At 38.0% G+C, this 21,136-nt stretch overlaps 1 protein-coding gene and 1 long non-coding RNA gene across 2 annotated transcripts; one reads left to right on the forward strand and one right to left on the reverse strand.

The window, feature by feature from the left end:
* Nucleotides 1-695: 695 nt before the first annotated feature.
* LOC139716353 (solute carrier family 35 member F6-like) lies at nucleotides 696-10,121 on the reverse strand. Its single transcript, XM_071627899.1, has 10 exons — nucleotides 10,071-10,121; nucleotides 9,438-9,496; nucleotides 7,935-8,076; nucleotides 7,282-7,341; nucleotides 6,454-6,529; nucleotides 6,132-6,226; nucleotides 5,383-5,427; nucleotides 5,022-5,205; nucleotides 3,313-3,438; nucleotides 696-922 (listed from the first exon to the last, which is right to left on the reverse strand). The coding sequence occupies exons 1-10, from the start codon at nucleotides 10,119-10,121 to the stop codon at nucleotides 696-698; spliced, it is 1,065 nt and encodes a 354-aa protein (XP_071484000.1).
* An 8,583-nt stretch (nucleotides 10,122-18,704) lies between these two features.
* LOC139716320 (uncharacterized) lies at nucleotides 18,705-20,760 on the forward strand. Its single transcript, XR_011709887.1, has 3 exons — nucleotides 18,705-18,908; nucleotides 19,311-19,385; nucleotides 20,662-20,760. It is a non-coding gene; the product is annotated as an uncharacterized lncRNA (long non-coding RNA).
* The last annotated feature ends 376 nt before the right edge of the window (nucleotides 20,761-21,136 follow it).

The raw sequence follows: 21,136 nt of genomic DNA on the forward strand, positions 1-21,136 counted from the left end.
ATGTCATTGTCTTGTGAAAACATGTAAAATTGACACTTTATAATTTTTATCATTGATTTTCTCTGATTTCCCATGCTTTTTCAGTCAATGTCTGACTTTTGTGAACTTTCTACCATTTTGTTCATTTGACCTTCGCTTCTTTCATTAAGGTTGCCTTGAATGTGAAAGGCTTTGCATTATGACCCAAGGAATGATCTATAAAGGACTGGGAGTAACAGGTGCTATCTGTTGTTGGCTTTGGGCTAAAAGAGGGGTGTTATCTGATCCAACTCCTACCATTCCATTTGTTTGACTTCACTTTCTTCATTAAGGTTGCATTGTGGACTGCCATTGTTGACTGCCTACAAGGAATGCTCAATCATGGATTAGGGGTAAACAGGTGTTATCTGCTGCCATTTTTTTTTTTTTTTTTTCGCTGGAAGAGGAGCTATTCATATTCCAAAATACTTATTTTGTCATAACCATATGATGACATAGATGATGTAGTGATGTGACACAATGAATCTTTTGGAATGTATACTACCAACCAGATCAATCTCCTTTTGGATAGCAGTGGGGTGTTTTCTCGTCCAACCCCTACCATTCCATTTGTTTGACTTTTACCTTCTTCATTAAGGTTAACTTGCATTGTTGATTGGGTTTGCATTATAATCTACGAGGAATTATCAATTATGGATTTAAGGGGTAAACAGGTGTTATCTGCTTCCGGTGTTTGGCTGGAAGAGGGGCGTCCTCTCGTCCGACTCCCCCTCCCAAGAGGCCACATCCTGGATGTTGCCCTCCGTCTTGGTGGAGTCGTCGGTGCCGTTCTCCCGAGGGGCGGTCTGTTCTTCCGCCTGGAAGCACCGGCAGGGGAGGAAGGAGAGGTCAAAGAGGTTGTTGTAGAGACCGGTGCCGATCAGCAGGAACATGAAACCATCAACTGAGGTGGGAAAGATGACAAGGTTGACAAGGAAACACGTTAAAATTCAAGCAATGTAGATTTTCAACAAATTTTAAACGTAGAAGTTTACAATACAGGGGATGTAAAGTGTGGAATGATTTTCCAGATGAAATCAAGATTATGAGTTTTAATAATTTCAGGTTTCATTTAAAACAGCAGCAGTTGTAGTTTGATATCCACTGTATTATATATCATATTATATCATAAAGTTTCATATCATGTTAAGAGATAAGTATTATTGACATCTGTTTTGTGTCAATCTCTTGTCAATGCCTGTATTTTCTTTATGTGCTATCATACACATGTAGATAAATTTTTTCTCTCTTTCTGATTTTCTCCTTTTTTAATCATCATTAGACACTGAATCTACTGAATCTCCGTTTTTCTTCTGTCATATTGTATACATGCACGGACTTGCTGAATAACAGCCGATGGCTGAGCAAATTCCTTTTTATTACCTTGTTGAAATTAAAAGAAAATGAAATGAAAAAAATGAGAGGGGAGAAAGAGAAGATTTAGTTTGTTTGTCTTCATCTTTTTTTTCTTTTTTTTTCATAGGGCGGTGAGTTGGCTCAGTTTGGAGTGCATCTGTCTTGCGATCAAATGGCTCAGGTTTGAGTCCTATTGGTCTGAATTCACAAAGGTGGTTTGAATTTAGACCATGGTTCATGCAAATTTCTTCTGTGTAAATGCGAATGACAGATTGCATGTGCAGGTAGACCTCCAGTAACAAATGCACGTAGATATGCACATATAAAAGGTACACCTACAGGTATTTCACACCTACAGTATTTTAGTCCATACGCTAAATTTAAACCATGGTAATTCAAACCACCTTCGTGAATTGGGGTCACTGGGTCTCGTTGACTAATGTTGTGTGTAATCATGTCAGTCTGTCCCTTGGATAGAACATAAAATGGACGTCCCATGAGTGAGAGAGTCGGTCATAATCCACGCACACAAAAGATCCTGCTTCATTCATCCATCACAGAGAGCAGGGTGCAAATCCTGTGAAGTGGTCCTCCCACATATACCACCAAACCAGAAAAATGGATAAATGATGCCAACCCCCTGTGGTTCACCCTATGTCACTAGCAATAGTCAGCAAACGGTATCAACTCAGCACATTGCACAATATGATGAAGAAGAATAATTTGTTTTCTTCAGTTGACAAGACGTTATGATCACACTATCCTTCTCAAAAGTCTTCCCAAATTTCCTTGCATTTCCCTGTATATGAGGAGCACCTACAAAATGTCAACAACAACTGCCTTTGTATTTTAATGAAATGAGTTTAGAGCACTGGAGTTGGTGTCTCTGGTACGTCTGGCAGGACGTAGGGGGCGTGCGGTGACCCCATGGCAGTAACAGTTTCTGTGGGGGGTCATGGGTTGCATGTGGGTATACTCTCGCTCGGGTAGTAGGAGCGAGGAGTGGTGAGCTGACGCTCGAGGGGGGCAGACGTGGTCCGCGGGGGTCTCCCCGGGTTTTGTAGTGTATTGTACACTAAAGTCTTGTATACGTGATGTGTATCACCCGTTCGTGCGGCGAGTACAGTTGTGCATCGTGTCAGGCGACAAGCCCTGATGGGTAGCCGGATCGGCAAGTATGGTAATAAAGTTTCTCCTTTGCACGCACTTTGATTGTCATCTCAGTGAATTATTGATGCTAACTTGGCGTGATGATGCGATGTGATGTGATCGTTGTGAGTCTGAGTGAGGTGTCCGCGAATGTACCCCAAAAAAGATCCCACACAGTAACTTGAGAAATCCGGTTTTATTACAATATTAGCAGTGAGATACTGACATATTTTCTTATAATTTTGTCATATTAAGAAATCCTTCAATAGACTTTTTAATATGTAATAAGTTTTATGATGAGGTGAATGCTACATTCTTTTGATACTAAATATTATGTTGTTTTATTAGGTTTTTGACATGAATCAGCATTTGATCCACAGAATTCCTACAATGGTCTAAAAATGTATGTTTTTACTTGTAATTACAGTATCATACAGACTAGACTGATCTGATTTTAAAAGTTTTCATTGCCTGACAGATAATTTTCAATAGATAAAAGTAATAACACATATTATGACAATGAAGATATAAATAATAACAATGATTTTAACATCATAAACATCAGTACCTTCATCATAATGCATAATCATAATAGGCATTACCATAACCATCATCAAAATCAATACTCATCATTACTGTAAGATTCACAATCTCTGAGTACATTATGAAAGTCAGAGTCTATTTCTTTTGTTTATGTACTGCCTTTTATGTAACAGGGTCTTACAAGAGTCCAGAAGGCGCTGAGTAATGGAAAGAAATATCCTGATTCACTGGTAGAGAAGAACTTACTTTTCAAGATTCCATAGGTGACATTAAACGGTTCTCCAAATGTGGGATCAAAAGCGTAATAGATGATAAGCCCCACGATCCACACAACGATAGTACGGCATGCATCTATCAGAGTTCGGTGGACGGCTACGAAGGAAATGGAAAGACACAAAAAAGACATTATTATGGTTACTGAAGCTTCCCACCACTTGGTCTGAATGTTGAAGGTGAGAGGTTGCACCCATGTTGTAGCATCCCTTGCAAGCTCTGTTGGCAATAAATGAGGGAAGATGAGCTTTTTCAGCCAACGATTTCTACCACTTCTCAACTTACCCCTCGCATCCTCATCCTCATTCATTCCCAACACTCCTCCTTGAATAAAGACTAGTACCACATCATTTGACACAAGTCTTCAACATTCCATTACTAACATGATGATTTAATTGAGGACATTCTATATCACTAGATACTCTAGGAGGCAGTAAACAGCAATGAAAGCTTTCCAAAAAGAGTGTCATAAAACTGTAACAACACCAGCATCCAACAAATCAAACAAAGTCTTTGAATCTGACATATCTTCATTCTCCACATGACTGAGATAAGGCAAGTCTAGTTCCTATGAGTGGTGGATTAACCCTTTGGGCCTTAGAGTGCTAAGTTGCACAGGAAAACCCGTACTGCGGTACACACTGTGCAGAGTCTCCAGCACAGAAAGAGTTAAACAGAAAGTCCACTCTAAAAATCAGTTTGCTTGAATAAAACCTTAAAAGCAAGAGGAACAGGGTAGTGAAAGTTTGACTGCATTCTGATTCAAAATAAGAAAGTTATGAAATTCTGAAGGTGTGGTCAATCAAACAAAAATGGAAATCTGTATCAACTCAATGATGTAACATGTGAGGTCACCTTCCATTTGCCCCAAGCATAAAATTCTATAAAATCCTTCTTTTTACATAACTGATGATGGACTACATGCATATTTTTTCCATGCAGGAGTTGCAAAGAAAGATATCTACACAACAGAAAATCTACATGATGAAACTAAAGCATCTTATTTAAAGGACACAGCAAATAGTGGGTGAGCTCATGTGTGACAACACTAAGCTGCAAATTTGTGTCTGATTGATTACAACTTAAAAAAACTTTCATAATCTTGATCAGAATTTGCTCGAACTTTCACTGGTCTGTTCCTGTCATTAGTCTACTTCTATTCACACAAACTGATTTTCAGAGAAGACTTCCCCTTTACATACTTCTTCAGGAAAGATAATGCATAACCCCTTTAATATTTTTTGTTCTTGCTGATAACCTTTAATGGGAACCTAATTTACATACATGTATCTTAGAACTGGTAATAGGAGGTATGATGTATGCTTCACACCAAACACAGACTCAATTTTGCGTTGGCCCATTTCAGAGACTCCAACCCCAAGCACCTTCTAATCTGGAGATTCTTCCACCTGAAACCCCTAGCAAACAGGAGACTCCAACTTGATGTGCGCAAAGTGCGAAGTTCCTTGCGGCGTAGGGTTCTAGATGCTCTCTCATGCTATCTGAGGCTTATTTTTCAACATACGATGGCAATAAGTAAGAAATCGTTTCAAGCGGGAGACACAGAGCCAGGGCGGGAGAAATCAAATCTCAAGCGGGAGAATGGGAGATTTTGCAAAAGTGAGCTTTCGGCGGGAGATCTCCCATCATAAGCGGGAGAGTTGGAGTCTGTGCCATTTTACCTGTGAGAGACTTTGTGACAGACAACCCAAAGTAGTTGTAGCCAGCTATGGAGAATAGGTAGAGCAGACAGAAAGCCAGGAGTTTGCCACTGTTGCCAATTTGAAGAATGGCATCTATGCTGTCCTCATAGCGTCCAGTGTAGGCCTCCTCATCGGGAATGAAGTACAGGACTGGCAGGACAATCTGTGAAGGTAATAAAAGGCGACTGTGAACACAACATCAAGGTACACAAGCTTAGTTTTGTTTTATCAGACAGTCCATGTGCTAGAGTTCTACATGTAGAATGAGCTAAATGGTTTTCTTTTTTGTTTGTTTTTTACATTATCAAACTTCAAGACAAAATTAAAGAATATTTCTTACCAGTCCCAAAATGAAGAACCCAAATGAACCTTCCATCCCGACAACCTGTGAATGGAAAGAATAGAAGATGTCGTTAGATCTCAGTTCTCATCAAACTAAAAATCCACTGGAATTAAAATACATGTATTGGACTACAAATCTTTCATATGCCTGTGTTAAAATGCATATAAAACTAAAGCCCATACATGTATGTTCAAATATCATACATCCCTTACTGAAACTGTGTAAAACTATGAAATAGTATTGAATATGTTGAGCTCTATGAGGGAATACTGTATAAGTGGAAATTTTCAAGCACCTTCTCATAAAACTATGGTGAAAATAAAAGCATGCAGTAGTATGAAACTCACTATCTAAAAAAAAAAAAAAATAAAAATGTGTGCTGGTCTGTATGTCCTGATATAATATACCATGGAAACTTAAAAAGTACTGGTAAGAATAAATCAGTGGTTCAGTTGAAGCAATCAACACCATGACATGACATGGACTGAGTAGACTTGTACATTTCCCCAGACACAGTTGAAAAATAAAATTCATACCCCTTCTTGCCTTTAATATGACGGTCCAGTAGTTTTACCTTGACCATGGCAAAGGTTGCATTGCTTTTGTCCCAATGTACACATTTTACACACAAACTAAACAAACATGTCATGTTGAATGAAAACAACAATTCCATCAATGCCAGGGGAAAAATAAATATGAACTATAAAGCAATCAATTACACAGTGACACTCTCAACCAAATGTCACCTGCAGTGCTGGGTAGGCCCTCTTCTTGAGAAATATCTCCTCTACAATCATCTGAATGGCATTCATGACCTGACCTCCTAAAATAAGTAGAATTCCTGAAGAAGAAAAAAAGCAAACAGAAAGCAACAATAAGTTTTCAAGACAAGTGACTGTCAAAATCTCAGCTTAATGTGACTTGTGAACAGTCATTATATCTCACATAGAGACAGCACAAATAGTCTTGAGTTGCAATGTTAATCACTCATAACAATGTTTTTAATAGATGAAAATATATGGGGCATATATGGGGCACACTGTGCCAGGCCTGTCCACAATGCCTTACCTAAAACTGTTTGACCAGCTTGTGCTGAATTCTCCTCCGCAAATATGGTTGACATTCCAACCAGTACCAAGCCAAACTGGAAAATAAGAAACAGGTAATTGTTTTGATTACTGTCATTACTCCTGCTTTTATTTTCATTATTGAATTGCTACCACTGTGACTGCTAGTGGTGCTGTTGCTGCTGCTACTTCTACTGCCACTACTACTACTACTACTACTACTACTACTACTACTACTACTACTACTACTACTACTACTACTACTACTACTACTACTACTACTACTACTACTACCTCATTAAGCACTTCATATATTTCCAAAAACAATAGCATCATTGGTAAACATCTTACAATATCTCAATCTCTTTCCTATGTGCACATCAGCTAAATAATTATAAGGTTGAGGGAGTAACAATACTCATTATAACATTTATATCGCACCAAGCCTGTTTTACAATGAAAGGAATGCTTGGTTGTTTTGTTTTGTTTGTTTATTGTTGTTTTTTAAGTAGAATATGTTCACTTTTTGCCTAAAAGAAAAAAAATCTGCACTTTGAAGTTACAGAATATACAAATCCTTTGATAGTAATGCAAATGTCTATCCAGTATACTGTGTCTTTGCTCCAATGCACATCCAGGCTAGATTGTCTACAAGACTTTTTCTTGTTGCTACAGATGTTTCTATCATGATTAAACTACAATTATTAACTTGGCCTTTAATGAATACGTCTCAGACTTTTTTCATCACCTTATGACTCCAATATATCCCTTTCAATGTTCAACTCAATTTTATCACAAGAAAAAAAGAAAGAAAAAAGAGCCAACCTACCACTGTGACCACCATGCCTGACCAATGGTACCACTTTAGTTGTCTTTTCAGGAATATTTTCTGAGAGGAAAAAGAAAACGCACAAAATAAAAAAGAGATTATGAAGAGAAGAAATCGGGGTGACCATTCTGCAGAGAGAAACTTCACATTAAAAAGGCCAAGTGGCTCATATTTTCATGCCTTGGTGCTCCAAAAGTGAAAAAAAAAAAGTGTTGCCAAGAATAATACATGAATAATACAGAAGGTTACAATGATGGTGACGACTCTTCTTCTTCTCCTTCATTTCTTCTGTTTTCCCTCTTCTTCTTTTTCTTCTTCTTCTTCATTTTTTCAATCTCCTTCATGTTTTTGCCCTACTTCTTCTAGTTTAATTCTTCTGATGATAATACCAATTGTTGCATTGACAATGACAATGATGGAAACTGGATGTAGACTGTTTTGCAAAACAAACTCCTGTGGCACAAAATAAAATCTCTAGGCTCTCAACCAGATAACACTGACCTATAGGAATGTTGGAAGAAGCTTTGAGTTTGTGCATGCAGGGTGCTACTTTTCAACATTGACAATCTTCTTTCTAAACACATGGTGCATTGATCACCGACAAAGGAGGGGGTTGTTTGGAATGACAGATCACAACACAGGTTCAAACTCACCGACAGTATGCCCGTGAAGATGATAATTGACCCACGAAGCATCTGCCACACCGAGGCAGACACGTAGAGGAGACCGATTCCAGCCAGGGTGGTTCCCAGGAGATCACAGATTGTTGGTAGGATGATGATGAGCTGGAAAATTCTGAAGTGACATTGAAGAGTTACAAGGATTGTATAATTTTGGTTGAAACCTAATTTCAGGTTTCTAACATTTTTTGGTGAGATAATGAGAAACCTCTTATGAAATATGAAAGAACATGTAATTCCATGAGGAATTCAACATTTATTTGATAAAAATTGGTTTTGAAATGGCTGAGATATCCAAAACAGAGTGATTCTAATAAAGTGTGGGATCCACCTTTTATTACAATCGCTTTGTTTCACATTGTTTTTGGATGTTTCAGTCATTCCAAACCCGATTTTTATCAAATAAACTTTGAATTCCCCTTAAAATGGTATGCTAGTACTATTTCATAAGTGTTTTCTTCGTATCTCGCAAAAAGCAAAAAGCCCAAATCTCATCTCCACCAATACTGTACCATCCCTTTAAATCACAGTGAAAATAGGAGCCTTTGGACTAAGTACTGTAAAAGTGGAAATTTTCACAGCCTGAGCGTGAAAATTTTTCATGCATTTTTGCATTTTGCACCATTACAAACTAGTGCAAAAATAAGAGCAGACATATATTTTTTCTTGTGATATGTATCACTATCTAGTGTTTTGATAGCATGGATTTAAAAACAACCAAAAAAAAAAAATCATTATACCCGGCTGAAGGCAAAAGAAAAAAGAATGATAATAACTCATGCAAAAATAACCACTTTAGCAGTAATGGCTTTAATGTCAATTTCACGCCATGCTGAATCAACGTCAATGACTAAGAGTAAAATCACGTACACAGAAAGGCGAAGATTTCACAAAAATGCGGCATAAGAATGAGAGCCTTGTGAAGCAATCAACTTTCATGGGTTTTCAATGAAGAAAGGTATCAGTTACAACAACACGATCAAGCAAATAAGATGGCTCATCCCAACCAATCATCATGGAATAGCTAACAGGATAGTTTGGTAGGGTTAGTGCTGCCATCATGAAGAGATGAGACTAAAACTGCCATATGAACAGAACTCTGGAACTGATGGTTGCAACGTGTAATCCTTCTAAATGAATATCCATATTGTCTGGTCACGAGAGCAGGAGGGGGGGGGGGAGGGGAATGCTTGGTTCTTCGAAAATTTTCCTGCATAGTGTTTTTTTCTTCTTATGAATAGTTCATACAGTAAATACAGTTGTAAATTTGTCAGTGAGATTTGGTGGGATTTTTTTTTTTAAAGATCCTACTTCACATATGGCAAAATGTTTAGGATACAAGTGAGAAAAAGGCTACAAAAAAGAACAAAATCAGGATAATCCTGGGCTCATGGTACAGGACTAGGGAAAAAAAGAATAGTCACAAAAATGCCTCTCTCGTATACATAAATATACACACACACACACTTCACTTACCTTGGTTGCTTTAAGTTATCTACTGTGCTCGTCTCTCCTTGGACAGAGGATTCTCTCAACTAGGGATGCAAATACAATAAAAACAATTATCATTTAAACCAGATGTCCAAGAAGTATGTTGTATGAACGAAGTCAGCATACAGGATAGGCTGTATAAAGTTTGTTTTTTTTTTCCTCTGCATACATTGTACATTTCATTCATCTGATTAACACAAAACAACAGCAAATAAACACTATTATCCCTACCACTATCACCAAGCATTCGAATAACAAACAGCCTACACAAACACAGATACTGTTTGTTTACATCTGACTGTCCCCAATGACCGTTAAATGAATTCCCCCATACTAAGCTGTAAGTCTGTGAAGGAAAAAAAAAATGCCTGAGAGAGAAAAGCAAGAACAGAAGCAAAAAAGTTTAAGAATATTGGCATTGTACCACAAGTAGACATGTTTGCGATAATTCTAGGCTTAATCCCAAAACCATTCCAAGCATTAGTACAAGAATAAATAGCTCAGAGGTTCCTTTGATGCTTGATCATCCTTGCTGTCATATTTCTCCCCCCCCCCCCCCTAAAAAAAGGAATCACAACATGGATACAGAATTAGTCTGAAAAGCTTATTCCCCCTCACCTGTTTCCGGAATGCTTCTCTTTCTTGTCTTCGAACAATCAGTAATCCCATCAAACACAAGCTCTCACCTAAATGGAGTAAAATAACAACAACACCAACAAATAACAAAGATGGATTTAGGAAATCACACACACACACACACACACACACACACACACACACAAGAAATCAAGTAAAATACACATTTGGTAGATGAATACTGTGAAACACTAATGTTCACGCGCATTTTAATTTCAAGAATTTCGCGAGAGCCAAGATTCCCAAACTAAAATGTTACCTAAAATGTTCTCGTCTACACAGTGGCAATTCATGAAAATTTCATGCCACAAAATAGGCCTTTGCCTCCAATTCACAAAAAAATTTCATTCCTTCTACTTTTCTTGTTTTACAGCATGTTGACCTTGAATTCAAAGTGCTCACTTCCATAAATGTAATCCCTCTCCACATAATTTAAAGTCATTTACATTAGTTTCCTGATTTGAGGTACAGTTCTGAAATTCTATAGACTCCAAACTTTTTGATGTTATTCTTATATTCTAAAACTAGATATATCGCTATGGCGACTGATATGCCTCCGCCATAATGCATGGTTCTCCTAATAGGTCTTATAGTACAATGTCTTGACAATGTGTGATGACAGTTTCACACAATTGGCAAAATATTAAAATGACAGGTTTGCCACAAATGTGCTGAATGTTCACTTTCCTAGAACTAGGTTCAATTGGATGAATGATTAAAATGTCAGAGTGCAGGTATTTGGGGAACTGATGATTTTTACTTGACTTTTGACCCTTTTATAAGTTTATGCATTGAGTAATTTTCAAGATATTGAGAAAAAGTATAATTTCAGTATCAAATGGGAAAATAGCATTATCTAAACCTGGCCTTTGACCTTTGACCTCACAGTTCCAAAGAGAATCACTGTTAGGTTGAACATGCATAAATATGTAAGTTTCATGATGATACCTTGAGTTACTTTTGAGATATGGAAGAAAAAGTACAATTCAACACTTTCACTTGACCTTTGACCTTTTGACCTTTGACCTTTTGGCAAGAAACTTCCCACAGAATATACACATCGGGTAATACATGCATACATCAAGTTAAAAAAAAAACTTCAGGCATTGCATAAATATAAGGAAATTAGTGATATTTTGAGGAGTTGACCTTGACCTTTGACCCCTGACCTTTGAGACATGACCCCCAACTTCCCTAGATAATCACTGCCCATTGGAACAAGCATATATACTAAGTTAAATGAAGATACCTTGAACCATTTGCGAGATATGGAGAAAAACATGAATTTTCAACCTTTTTTCACAAAATAACCTGTGACCTTTGACCCCGTGACCCTAAAATCCAAATAAAGTATTATCCCCCCAGGATATACCCTCATACCAAGTTTGATGTAAAACCACCACACGGTTCTTGAGATATCGACAAAAACAAAACGGGACGGACGTACAAATGATGTACGTACGGACGGACGACCCGAAAAACATAATGCCTCCGCCCACTTCGTTGGCGGAGGCATAAAAACTTCCATAGAGAAAACTGGCCACTTGATAAGCATAGTTCTGATGATGTCAAGCGTGTAGGAAATTAAGTGTTCAAAATTAACATAAAGACAATTTAAAACACTGGCAATATCCTTCATACAATTAAAAAGTTTCCATAAAGACACATCAGAACTTGTATTTATGAATAAATAGGTGGTACACTGTGGTCAAGATATCAACACTTTTGATTTTGAAATATACATTGATTTTGATATACATTTTGTATTTTATTAAAATCGCTTTTTGATCATATTTCTTGCCTCTGTGGTTTTGTGACTTTGTCAGGGTGGTACTATAAGACATGAAAAAAAAAAAACTTTCAATTTGCATAATAATGAGCCATCTTTCAATGACTGTTTCAAACAGATAAATCCGTCTTCATATATAAGGACCCACTGTGAGTGGGAACTACATGTAGGTGCTGTTTCATCCAAACAAGAAAATTACAACACCTTGGGGGAAAAGGGGTTAATGTTGTACCTGTAAACATGATGATTGTCTGGAACCAAGGATGATCAAACTCATGGGGCGTTGCAGTCACGTTAGTGCCATTTGGTCCATGGGGTATAGCAACACCCTTCACTCTGATGGATGAAGAAACGAAAGCAATAATAAAAAAAGATACTGTAAAAGCTGTTATATTCACGTACAGACATTGTTGCAAACGAGGAGGTCACATACATTTTGGATTTTGGCAAGATGCCGTTTTCGCAAATTTGACACCGAGGCCACTGTAAGTGCATGACACTTTAATGTACATGCCAATATTTTCATGTGTTGTTAAATTTCTTTTGTGGCCTAACAGTGATTGGCCTAAGTTTGCAAAAATTAAACCCTCATGAAAATGGCAGCTTTAATTTACAGTAGCACTGTATCAGGTAACCCCGGGGCGCTGTAACCAGAACGTGTTGGGGTCGCCGGTGTGGTTATGTCTCAGGGAGAGAACTCAACAGACTACTGAACAGTAAAGTTTTTTACGGCACCATAATTGGTAAATACAGCAACTGTTTGGGAATTGCCCTTTGTTGAGCATTTGTAACTACTAGTACTAGATAGACTATCCGAATACTGTAAAAGTGGATATTTTCGCGTGACTAATTTTTCGCGCTTGGACGGGTAAGAAGAGTTTCGCACGTTTTTAATTCTGCGAAATCAAGACACAACGTACAGGAACATATGGCAAAGCAAAAATATTCGCGTGCTTTTATTTTCGCATTAGTTTCTGGTTGCACGAAATGCGCAAAAATTTCAACACCGCGAAATATTTCCACTTTTACAGTACCGGTAACCCTTTGTCCGCTATTCTATCTCTCTGCTCATCACAGACCACCGCCGGCACCACGTTTTCAAAAGTGCATGGGGGACCCACTTCCAGGTTTCATGAGCTAACAAGCACAAAAAAAAAGGGGGGGGGGGCCTTCAGCACAACTTCAATTCTGGTGCCACTTCCAGGTTTCTTCAGCTGACAAGCAAAAAACAAAAACAAAAAAACACACAAAAAAAGTCTTCACCACAAAAACAAAGCCTTACCGTGCTCACACGTGTTCAAGGTTTCTATCTATTTAAAAAGTGGGGGGGGGGGGATAGTGACACCTTATGTAATATGTATTGCCTTGTACGATACAAGAAATAGTGGGGGGGGGTAGCACCCCCCCTCCCCCCCCCCCCCCCCCCCCCCCACGTTCCACCGGCCATGTAGAAGACCAGTGTAGTGAGAGTGAGATGGTAGTTTCAAGTGTTTCACTGCCACTGGGCACTTATTGAACTGCATGTGCACATTGATTACAAAAGTTCAATTAATTCATTGCAATCCTTTTAATTTAAAGTAGCCAGGCTAGCGATAGGTGATCAGTTGCAGAACTGATAAATTACTTGTACTTGCACGAGTGACAGAGTGTATTCAGGGAGGTAGGTTACCTCCTTGGTGTACTGGTCTATAGTACAGAGAGGGAGCTCTCAGCTCAGATCGAGCCGCCAGGCGCCGGGCTGCGCCGCCGGGCTGTAGCCGTGGCCGCGGCCGGTGCGATACCGAAATCTAATCTCGTACAATACCTTTCGCTTACTTCATAGACATATCTACTTACACACAGTCGTTTTGTGCCTTCTTGCTCAAAGTGTTGATACTGCCAGTGACCAGCATACCTACAGCAAGCATGATTTGGTAATATGACAGTCCCATAGTTGCTTCGAGCGCTTTACGACGTATGAAGCTGAAAGTCTGCTGAAAGCTGGATGTTTTAGCCTGTGAGGGTAGTGCAGTGCAAAGTGGTAATCGTGGGTTGGCAATGTAGGTCACATGACCTCCTGGTATTGTTGTCACATGATTTGGGGGGTCTCGGAATGGATGCGTCACGCAAAATACTAGTAAACCGAGTGCCGATGCGTTTCGATCAAGAGCTGGAGTTCCAAGTTGCTATAAATTGTTCAATGAGCTGTCAGTTTTCTATGGATGGACAAAAGAATTCAACAGGTGCATGTGTGACCTTAGTGGTCGGGGATTGAAGCCGCCGTCTTTCTGAGCAATCGCCTGAATCGAAGATTCTTTTTAAACTCCGTAATGTCGGGTATATTTTGCTTGTTTAACCTTATTCATCAAATGACATGATATTTCACCTAATGATAAAACATATAAAACAAAAGTCAATCCCGTCCAGAAGTAGGCCCCCTATGTGCAAAAGTGTAAATCAGAGCTGTATCGTGTGAAAGTACAGCATTTGAAACTGTGGGACCTACTCTCCTGGAAACCGATTTTATCACTTTTCAGCTCATCCGACAATAAAACTGATATAGTAGGCCTATCCCCTTCAAAATGTAGGCCTAAATTACTTTAGGCCTACAAACAAATGGACAGGCCTATGTCAGATAAGTGCCCGGGCATGCCTAGTTGAGTAATTTTTGATTTATTTCATCATTTTTTACGCAATTTCTATATTCGCGCATGCCCGTGTCTTTATTCCACATCGCCCATCTTTTATAAGTTAGGGATGGCGTACCATCATAAAGACTGTGTCAAGAATCTTCCTTAGAAAGTGGCTGGTCATAATGCAATGAGACACAAAATATTGTCTTTCTATCTGCGAGGCAGTTGGCACATACTTCAAATATTTTTAGTGGCGGCTTAGAATATGGGTTCAGAGGGACGATGACTCCATTCCCTTTTAAACTTTTCATAGCATATTACTATGCTATATAATATGGCATATAATATATGCATACAGGCGGCGATTGGGGGAGAGGATTTGAAAAGCTTGATAGGCCTATTCCTATTTTTCTATTTTCCTAGCGTGTTTCTTATAGAGCTTGTATCTGTGAACCTGTTTAAAAAAATGACATTTTCGGAGTGATCGAAAAAGTTTCAAATATGTATTCCTGACCTGAGCATAATTGGTCATCAGAATAATTTTGCATAATGACATGCGTGTATTATTATGTGTGTATTATATATATATATATATATATATATATATATATATATATATACATACATATATATATATATATATACATACATATATATATATATATAATCATTATAACATATATATATATATATATATATATATATATATATATATAAACGATACCAATGATGCGGCAGGATAAGGCATAGGACGCCTATGGTTATCATTTCGGGTATAATCATTTGATTATCAGTGATTATTGACATTGGCAAACAACCATTCTGATATGCGTGTCAATAACCACATGTACCTTATATCATTTTTGTATATAGGCGCTGCGTATTATAATACGCACCTACAGGTGCATGATTAGTGCACATTATTTAGAGTCAATGTCATGCACTATTCATATACGAGCAAGCATATTTATATAGGGATAATCTATCCTCAATGAACTTTGAACGATGTCCTCCCGACAATGTCTCCGCAACAAGAATCTGAACGGCGTGTGTTAAGCCACATATTCTGCGAGATACCGAGACTAACGCAGGGTGCGACATCACACATTTTACTTCCACACATTGTGAGAACTATCAGAACTGTCATAACTGGCTTACCAGACACACATTAGAATGTGTGATCACTTTTTGTCTTCAAAATCTCAGTCTTTGACTATACCTCAGATGGAAAGAAAACACGGCCTCGCTCTGCTACTTGCATGGATCGGTAGTGTGTTCTGTAACTCCGCTGCAGAAGGTAAATGTATCTCGTCACTTCTCTGCATTCTAATAGCGTTATGAGGACTAAGCTAGTTCTAACCAGATGATGGGGAAGATGGGCGCAAACCAAAATAACCAACCAGAAAATCACGCAATTGGGAAAATACTTGTAAATACTTCGCATAGAGGCTGGTACCCTTTTCAAAATTAAAAATCCCCAGGCGTCTAACTGCAAATCTATATACATGTAGTGCAAATATTAATGCCGTCATGCACAGCTCCTCAAAATGGCGGGCGCGAAGCTCTTTCGTTGCATAATCCGAAATGACATGAATTGTAAATAACATTTCATGTGTTACCATTTTTATATGAATGTCGTCATCATATTGCTATCGGAAGTAAAAACAAAAAAGTCAATTGTAATTTGTTACCTTTTTATGCCTGTGGCTGGAGGCATTATGATAGCGCAATGTCCGTCCGTCCGTCCTTCCGTCAGTGATCAATTTTGTGGACAGCGTAACTTCAAACGGTAGATCTTCTAAGGAAATTTGGGATAATATCTTATGCATGAGTGGACGAAGTTGTGCCTAAGTGCACATGCTCAAGGTCATTAGTCAGGTCATGTAGTCTTAAAATTTTACTATTTCCCTCATCTCTGCATTGCCAGAAGATATTTTCTTCAAACGTTGCGTCGCCTACTTTTACCAGATGAAGATTCTCAGGGAAAATTTTGGGCCATGGGTTCAAAGGTCAAAGGTCAAGTGAAAAGGCAAAAATTGCACTTTTTTCTCCATATCTCTGAAATGGCTCAGAGCTCGAAGGTATATCTTCTGAATGATCAATACTATATACATATGCATATACTACCTGACAATGATTACCATCCGAATTTTGGGATCATAGAGTCAAGTGTCAAGGGTCAAAGGTCAGATTAGAATGTTAACATTCTACTAAAAAATGCTGAAATCACACTTTTTCTCCATATCTTAGAGATTGTTCAATGCATAAACTCAATCAAACTAATGTAGGTATGCATGCATTGCCTGCATAATGATTCTGTGAGGAAAGGTGTTGGCCATAGGGTCAAAGGGCAAGTGTCAAAGGTCAAGTGAAAATGCTCAAATTCCAGAATACTTGCTCTCTTTAAAAAGAAAATAACCATCCATTCAAATGAAGCCTAATTCAAGGAAAGTAGACACCCCATACATTTTCGACAAGCATGTCATTTATTCATTTTTTGCTAGTTATAGTCGAGACCTATTTGTTTCTGACGGGTGCACGTCACGAGACCGACACCCACGAGTCATACAGCCCACGAGTTGTACAGCTCACGAGTCATACAGCCCATGAGTTATACAGCTCACGAGTAATTCAACCCATGAGTTCGACACTAAGCTAACAAGTCCCACGAGACCGACTTAAGCCCCGTGTAGTATCTGTCGAACTCGTTGGCTGTTTTTACCTATACCTATAGTATATTTGCCTAATGTCGAACTCATGGGCTGTATGATTCGTGAGCTGTTTAACTCATAAACATGTTTTTAATGTCGAACTCGTGGGCTTTATGACTCGTTGGTGTCAGTCTTGTTGGATTACCCAGGGACGAACATGCGAGGTGGAGTCATACCAGACGCCATATTCGACATTTCTAGTTTTTATTTATTTACTATTATGTCGGTCACCAGTCTCTTGCTCGATTTTTTTTTTTCTCCCAAATTTGAGTATGTTGTAGCCAAAGAGTTTTCCCAAGTAACTGGTGGGGAGGAGAAAAATCTCTTTGGTTGTAGCTCAGACATCTTCCAAATCGCTAAAATAAGTGATCATTTTGATGACGTCACCAAACCGACAATTGTGATTAGATGCGCATGGCATAAAGTTTTTCCCGTTCATTTTCAAACTTTTTTTTTTTCATTCAGTTTGATAGTTGTAGTTCGGCACACTTTCTGACGGCACATTACGAGAGGTTCGAGACAATCATTGTATCAGCTAAACATGGGACAGAGCAAACCTTCATGTGCATTGCTACCGGTGACTCGCTGAATGGAACGTCGACAGCAGAAATCTCCGTTCTGCCCATGATGTCAGGTTAGTAAAAAAAGTTGCCAAGTTTCTATTTCTGAAGGATTTGTCTTGGGTATGTTTAATCAAATTGGGTAAACTTGGGAGTAATCTAGTTATTGTTTGGCCACACACTCCATGGCCGGCGCTATAACGTTTTTCAAAGTGAGGAGGCGACTTTATTGGAAAAGGGATGTTGATTCGTTTTCAGGAGATTCGTTTTTCTGCAAAAAGGTGGGGGGTTGTGGGCAAAAAGTTAAACCCTATATTTTCCGATTGCGTCGGCCTTACACTCATTACGGTAAGAGTCTGTTTGTTTTGGAAACACATGCAGAAAAGAAACGTATATTACACACTGATTTCACTCGGTATAAGGGCTGTAAAGGTAAATGAATTTTACGACTCTTCGCTGTATATTTTGTCAACAATGCAAATGTGCCAAAATGTGTCCTATCAAGGTTGGACCAGTATAATCAACTATTTCTTTGCAAATTGACACTATACAAAGATATAAACACATGGATGCACAATTTCCTTTTGATCCAAGGGATAATAATGTGCTAGGTGGGTAGTTTGTATCATGCATGCAGTGCTTGAACTGTGATGAGAGAAAAGCAAAATTAATACTTGTATTTCTACTTCTTATTATTTTGCACATGTGAAATTCGGGGGGATGATCATACGACTATTCATTGTGTTTCTCCTTTGTTGATCTATCGAATTTTTCTATCAAGTTACATAACTATTTTTGCCTGGGATGGTGTATATTAAAGGGATTTTCTTATTTTCACATACTACTTTGCATAAATTATCCAAATAAAGGGTTATTTGCATAGATGCAGAGTGTCTCTTTGGATGAAAAAAAAAATCCATCTCCCCCATGGAACACGTGTTCCAAATAGGACATTAATGATATGAAATGCAGCGATCACCTTTGTTTTCGCCCTTAGCAAGTCTACTAATTGTAAACTTCAGGAAAACGTCAGAATTTAGGTCTCATCGCCGGACTAGTCATTGGGGTGCCTGCTGCCTTAACCGTCCTATTCCTCCTTGTTTGGAAGATTCTGCAAAAATATCATCCCGACTACCTACCGAGAATAGGTTTGAGTCTATTTTTACATTGTTATTATCATTTATTCAATTTTTATCATATCAAATTGCAAAAACAGTCAATTTGCACTAAATAAAACCCGTGAAATGGAGTGGCCTATGTGACTGATATAGTAGTTAACACTCTTCGAATAGTATTCTACTTACATCGAACGGTGGTCATTGTGATAATCAGCCAAGTGTATTGTGCTATAAAATCATAACATGTGCTATAACAACAAAACATGTAAGCAATGGAATGTGTAACAATACGGTTCAGTGAATCCTCTGATACTCAATGCAATTTGTAATAACATAATGATGTTCTATCGGGTACTGTGAAATTGAATTCTTTTTGGAAACAACCATGGCCAAATCAAGCATATTTTTATTATACACTTCAATATTTTGCAGGATGTGGCTGGATTCCTTGTTGGCGGAGACCACGCAATGGAGAACCATCTTATGTGGAGGAGGAATTGATTATGAGTAAGCTGTACTTATGAGAAAAATTAACACAAATACTATTTGCTTAAAAGGGAACTGTCATATGTTACTCTTTATATTGCCTAAAGAGAAGTGATTCTCATTTATTGCTTTGTTTTTGTAGGCCACAAAGTAAAAAAGAAAGATTCGTGAGTATAGTGCCTGAAAAGTTCACGTATAGTCTCAAAAATAATTGTTGTTGTTTGTTTGTTTGTTTGTTTGCTGTTGTGTTTTTTTTTTTGGGGGGGGGGGAATCACGGGAAAGGTATGCAGCATCAAGACAACAAATTTATAAGAAACAGAAATTGTTCGTTCAAGGCAAAACCATTAGTTGAATTTTTAGCTGGAATAATATACAAAATAATGATGCACAGGACAGAGTGGATCGGTGAGAATGGGATGCGCGTGTGGAACTGTTTAAACCCATCACGAGCGCAGCGAGTGGGTTTTAGACTCTTCCTAAGTTAAACGAGAACATCCAATTCTCGCTGATCCTCGAAATTGGCCTGTGTATCATTTGAGTTATAAAATGGGCCCGTAAATTCATGAAATACAACCATTTTCCCCATTTTGCGTCCGGTACATGCACCTACAACACTGTACAAGACTTGAGCCATGCGTTCGGATTTTACCGGACGCATGGCTCAGTGTGGATCAGTAAAAATCAGTGCATGGCAATAATTGACCAATCAGATTGCAGAGATTCTAAAATTTTAATGATGCACTCTTTGAGCTTGTTTGTATCTTTCTCTCCAACTCGTTTCTATTGTCAATGGAATGGTCTATGCCAACTATCACGTGGATTTGTGAAATGCTGTAAACCGACAAATGCCATTCAAATTTTATAATAAAGTCAAAGGGTCTATATATATATATATATATATATATATACGTACAATTCAGAGAGGCGGGATTAATATATTATATATATGTATATATATATATATATATATATATATATATATATATATAAGTATTGGAACAAGTTCACTCGGTTGACAGCAGGTTCATCCGTATAGGCCTATGAACCTGCTGTATCCGTATATGAAAGTTGAAAGTGTGTATATAGATATATATATATATTTTTTTTATATATCTATATTATAATATATATATGTATATTATTATAATATATATGTATATTTATATATCTATATTATATATATATATTCAGTTATATATAGGCCTATATATATATATATATATATATGATATATACTTATATATTTCTATTATTCACAAGTATCTGCCCCTTTGTCCATTTTTCTTAACTTCCCAGGATCATCACATCTTACCGAGGAACAAGTACAGCAATGCAAAGATGACCTGAAGGAATATTATTATCGCTTGTCACGCCGCAGAAGCAGAGTGGATCCATTCAACTTCATGGAACGTGTAAATCTGGATGATGATATTGACACCAACGTGAGTCATATAGATGAAAGTGGCATACGTAAAACACTTTCATACGAGGATCTTTTCGATGAAAGTGGAAATCTTTCTAAGCGCCTTCTGATCCAGGGTGAGGGAGGTGTTGGTAAAACAACACTTTGCGCTAAGATTTCCTGGGACTGGTCCAAGGGAAGAATTCTCCAGGATCTGGACATGGTGCTCGTAATTCCTCTTCGAGTTGTCACTGACGGCCAAAGTATTGGTGGTATTGTGGAAAGATATTTCTCTGATTTAAATGCAGTAACACCAAACCAGATAGACAGCTACATCTCAAGAAATCAAAGTAAAGTTCTCCTCGTGTT

Source organism: Diadema antillarum, unplaced genomic scaffold (genome assembly GCF_040938485.1).
Source record: "Diadema antillarum isolate AM-2024a unplaced genomic scaffold, OU_Dant_1.0 scf00000064, whole genome shotgun sequence".
Lineage (NCBI taxonomy): Eukaryota > Metazoa > Echinodermata > Echinoidea > Diadematoida > Diadematidae > Diadema > Diadema antillarum.

Coding starts and splice junctions, on each gene's coding strand:
- LOC139716353 (XM_071627899.1), bottom strand. CDS start 10,121: ATGGGATTACTGATTGTTCGAAGACAAGAAAGAGAAGCATTCCGGAAA. Junction 8,077..9,437: donor GATAACTTAAAGCAACCAAG/GTAAGTGAAGTG, acceptor ATGTCACTTCAG/AATTTTCCAGCTCATCATCA. Junction 5,206..5,382: donor GGTTCTTCATTTTGGGACTG/GTAAGAAATATT, acceptor TTACCTTCACAG/ATTGTCCTGCCAGTCCTGTA.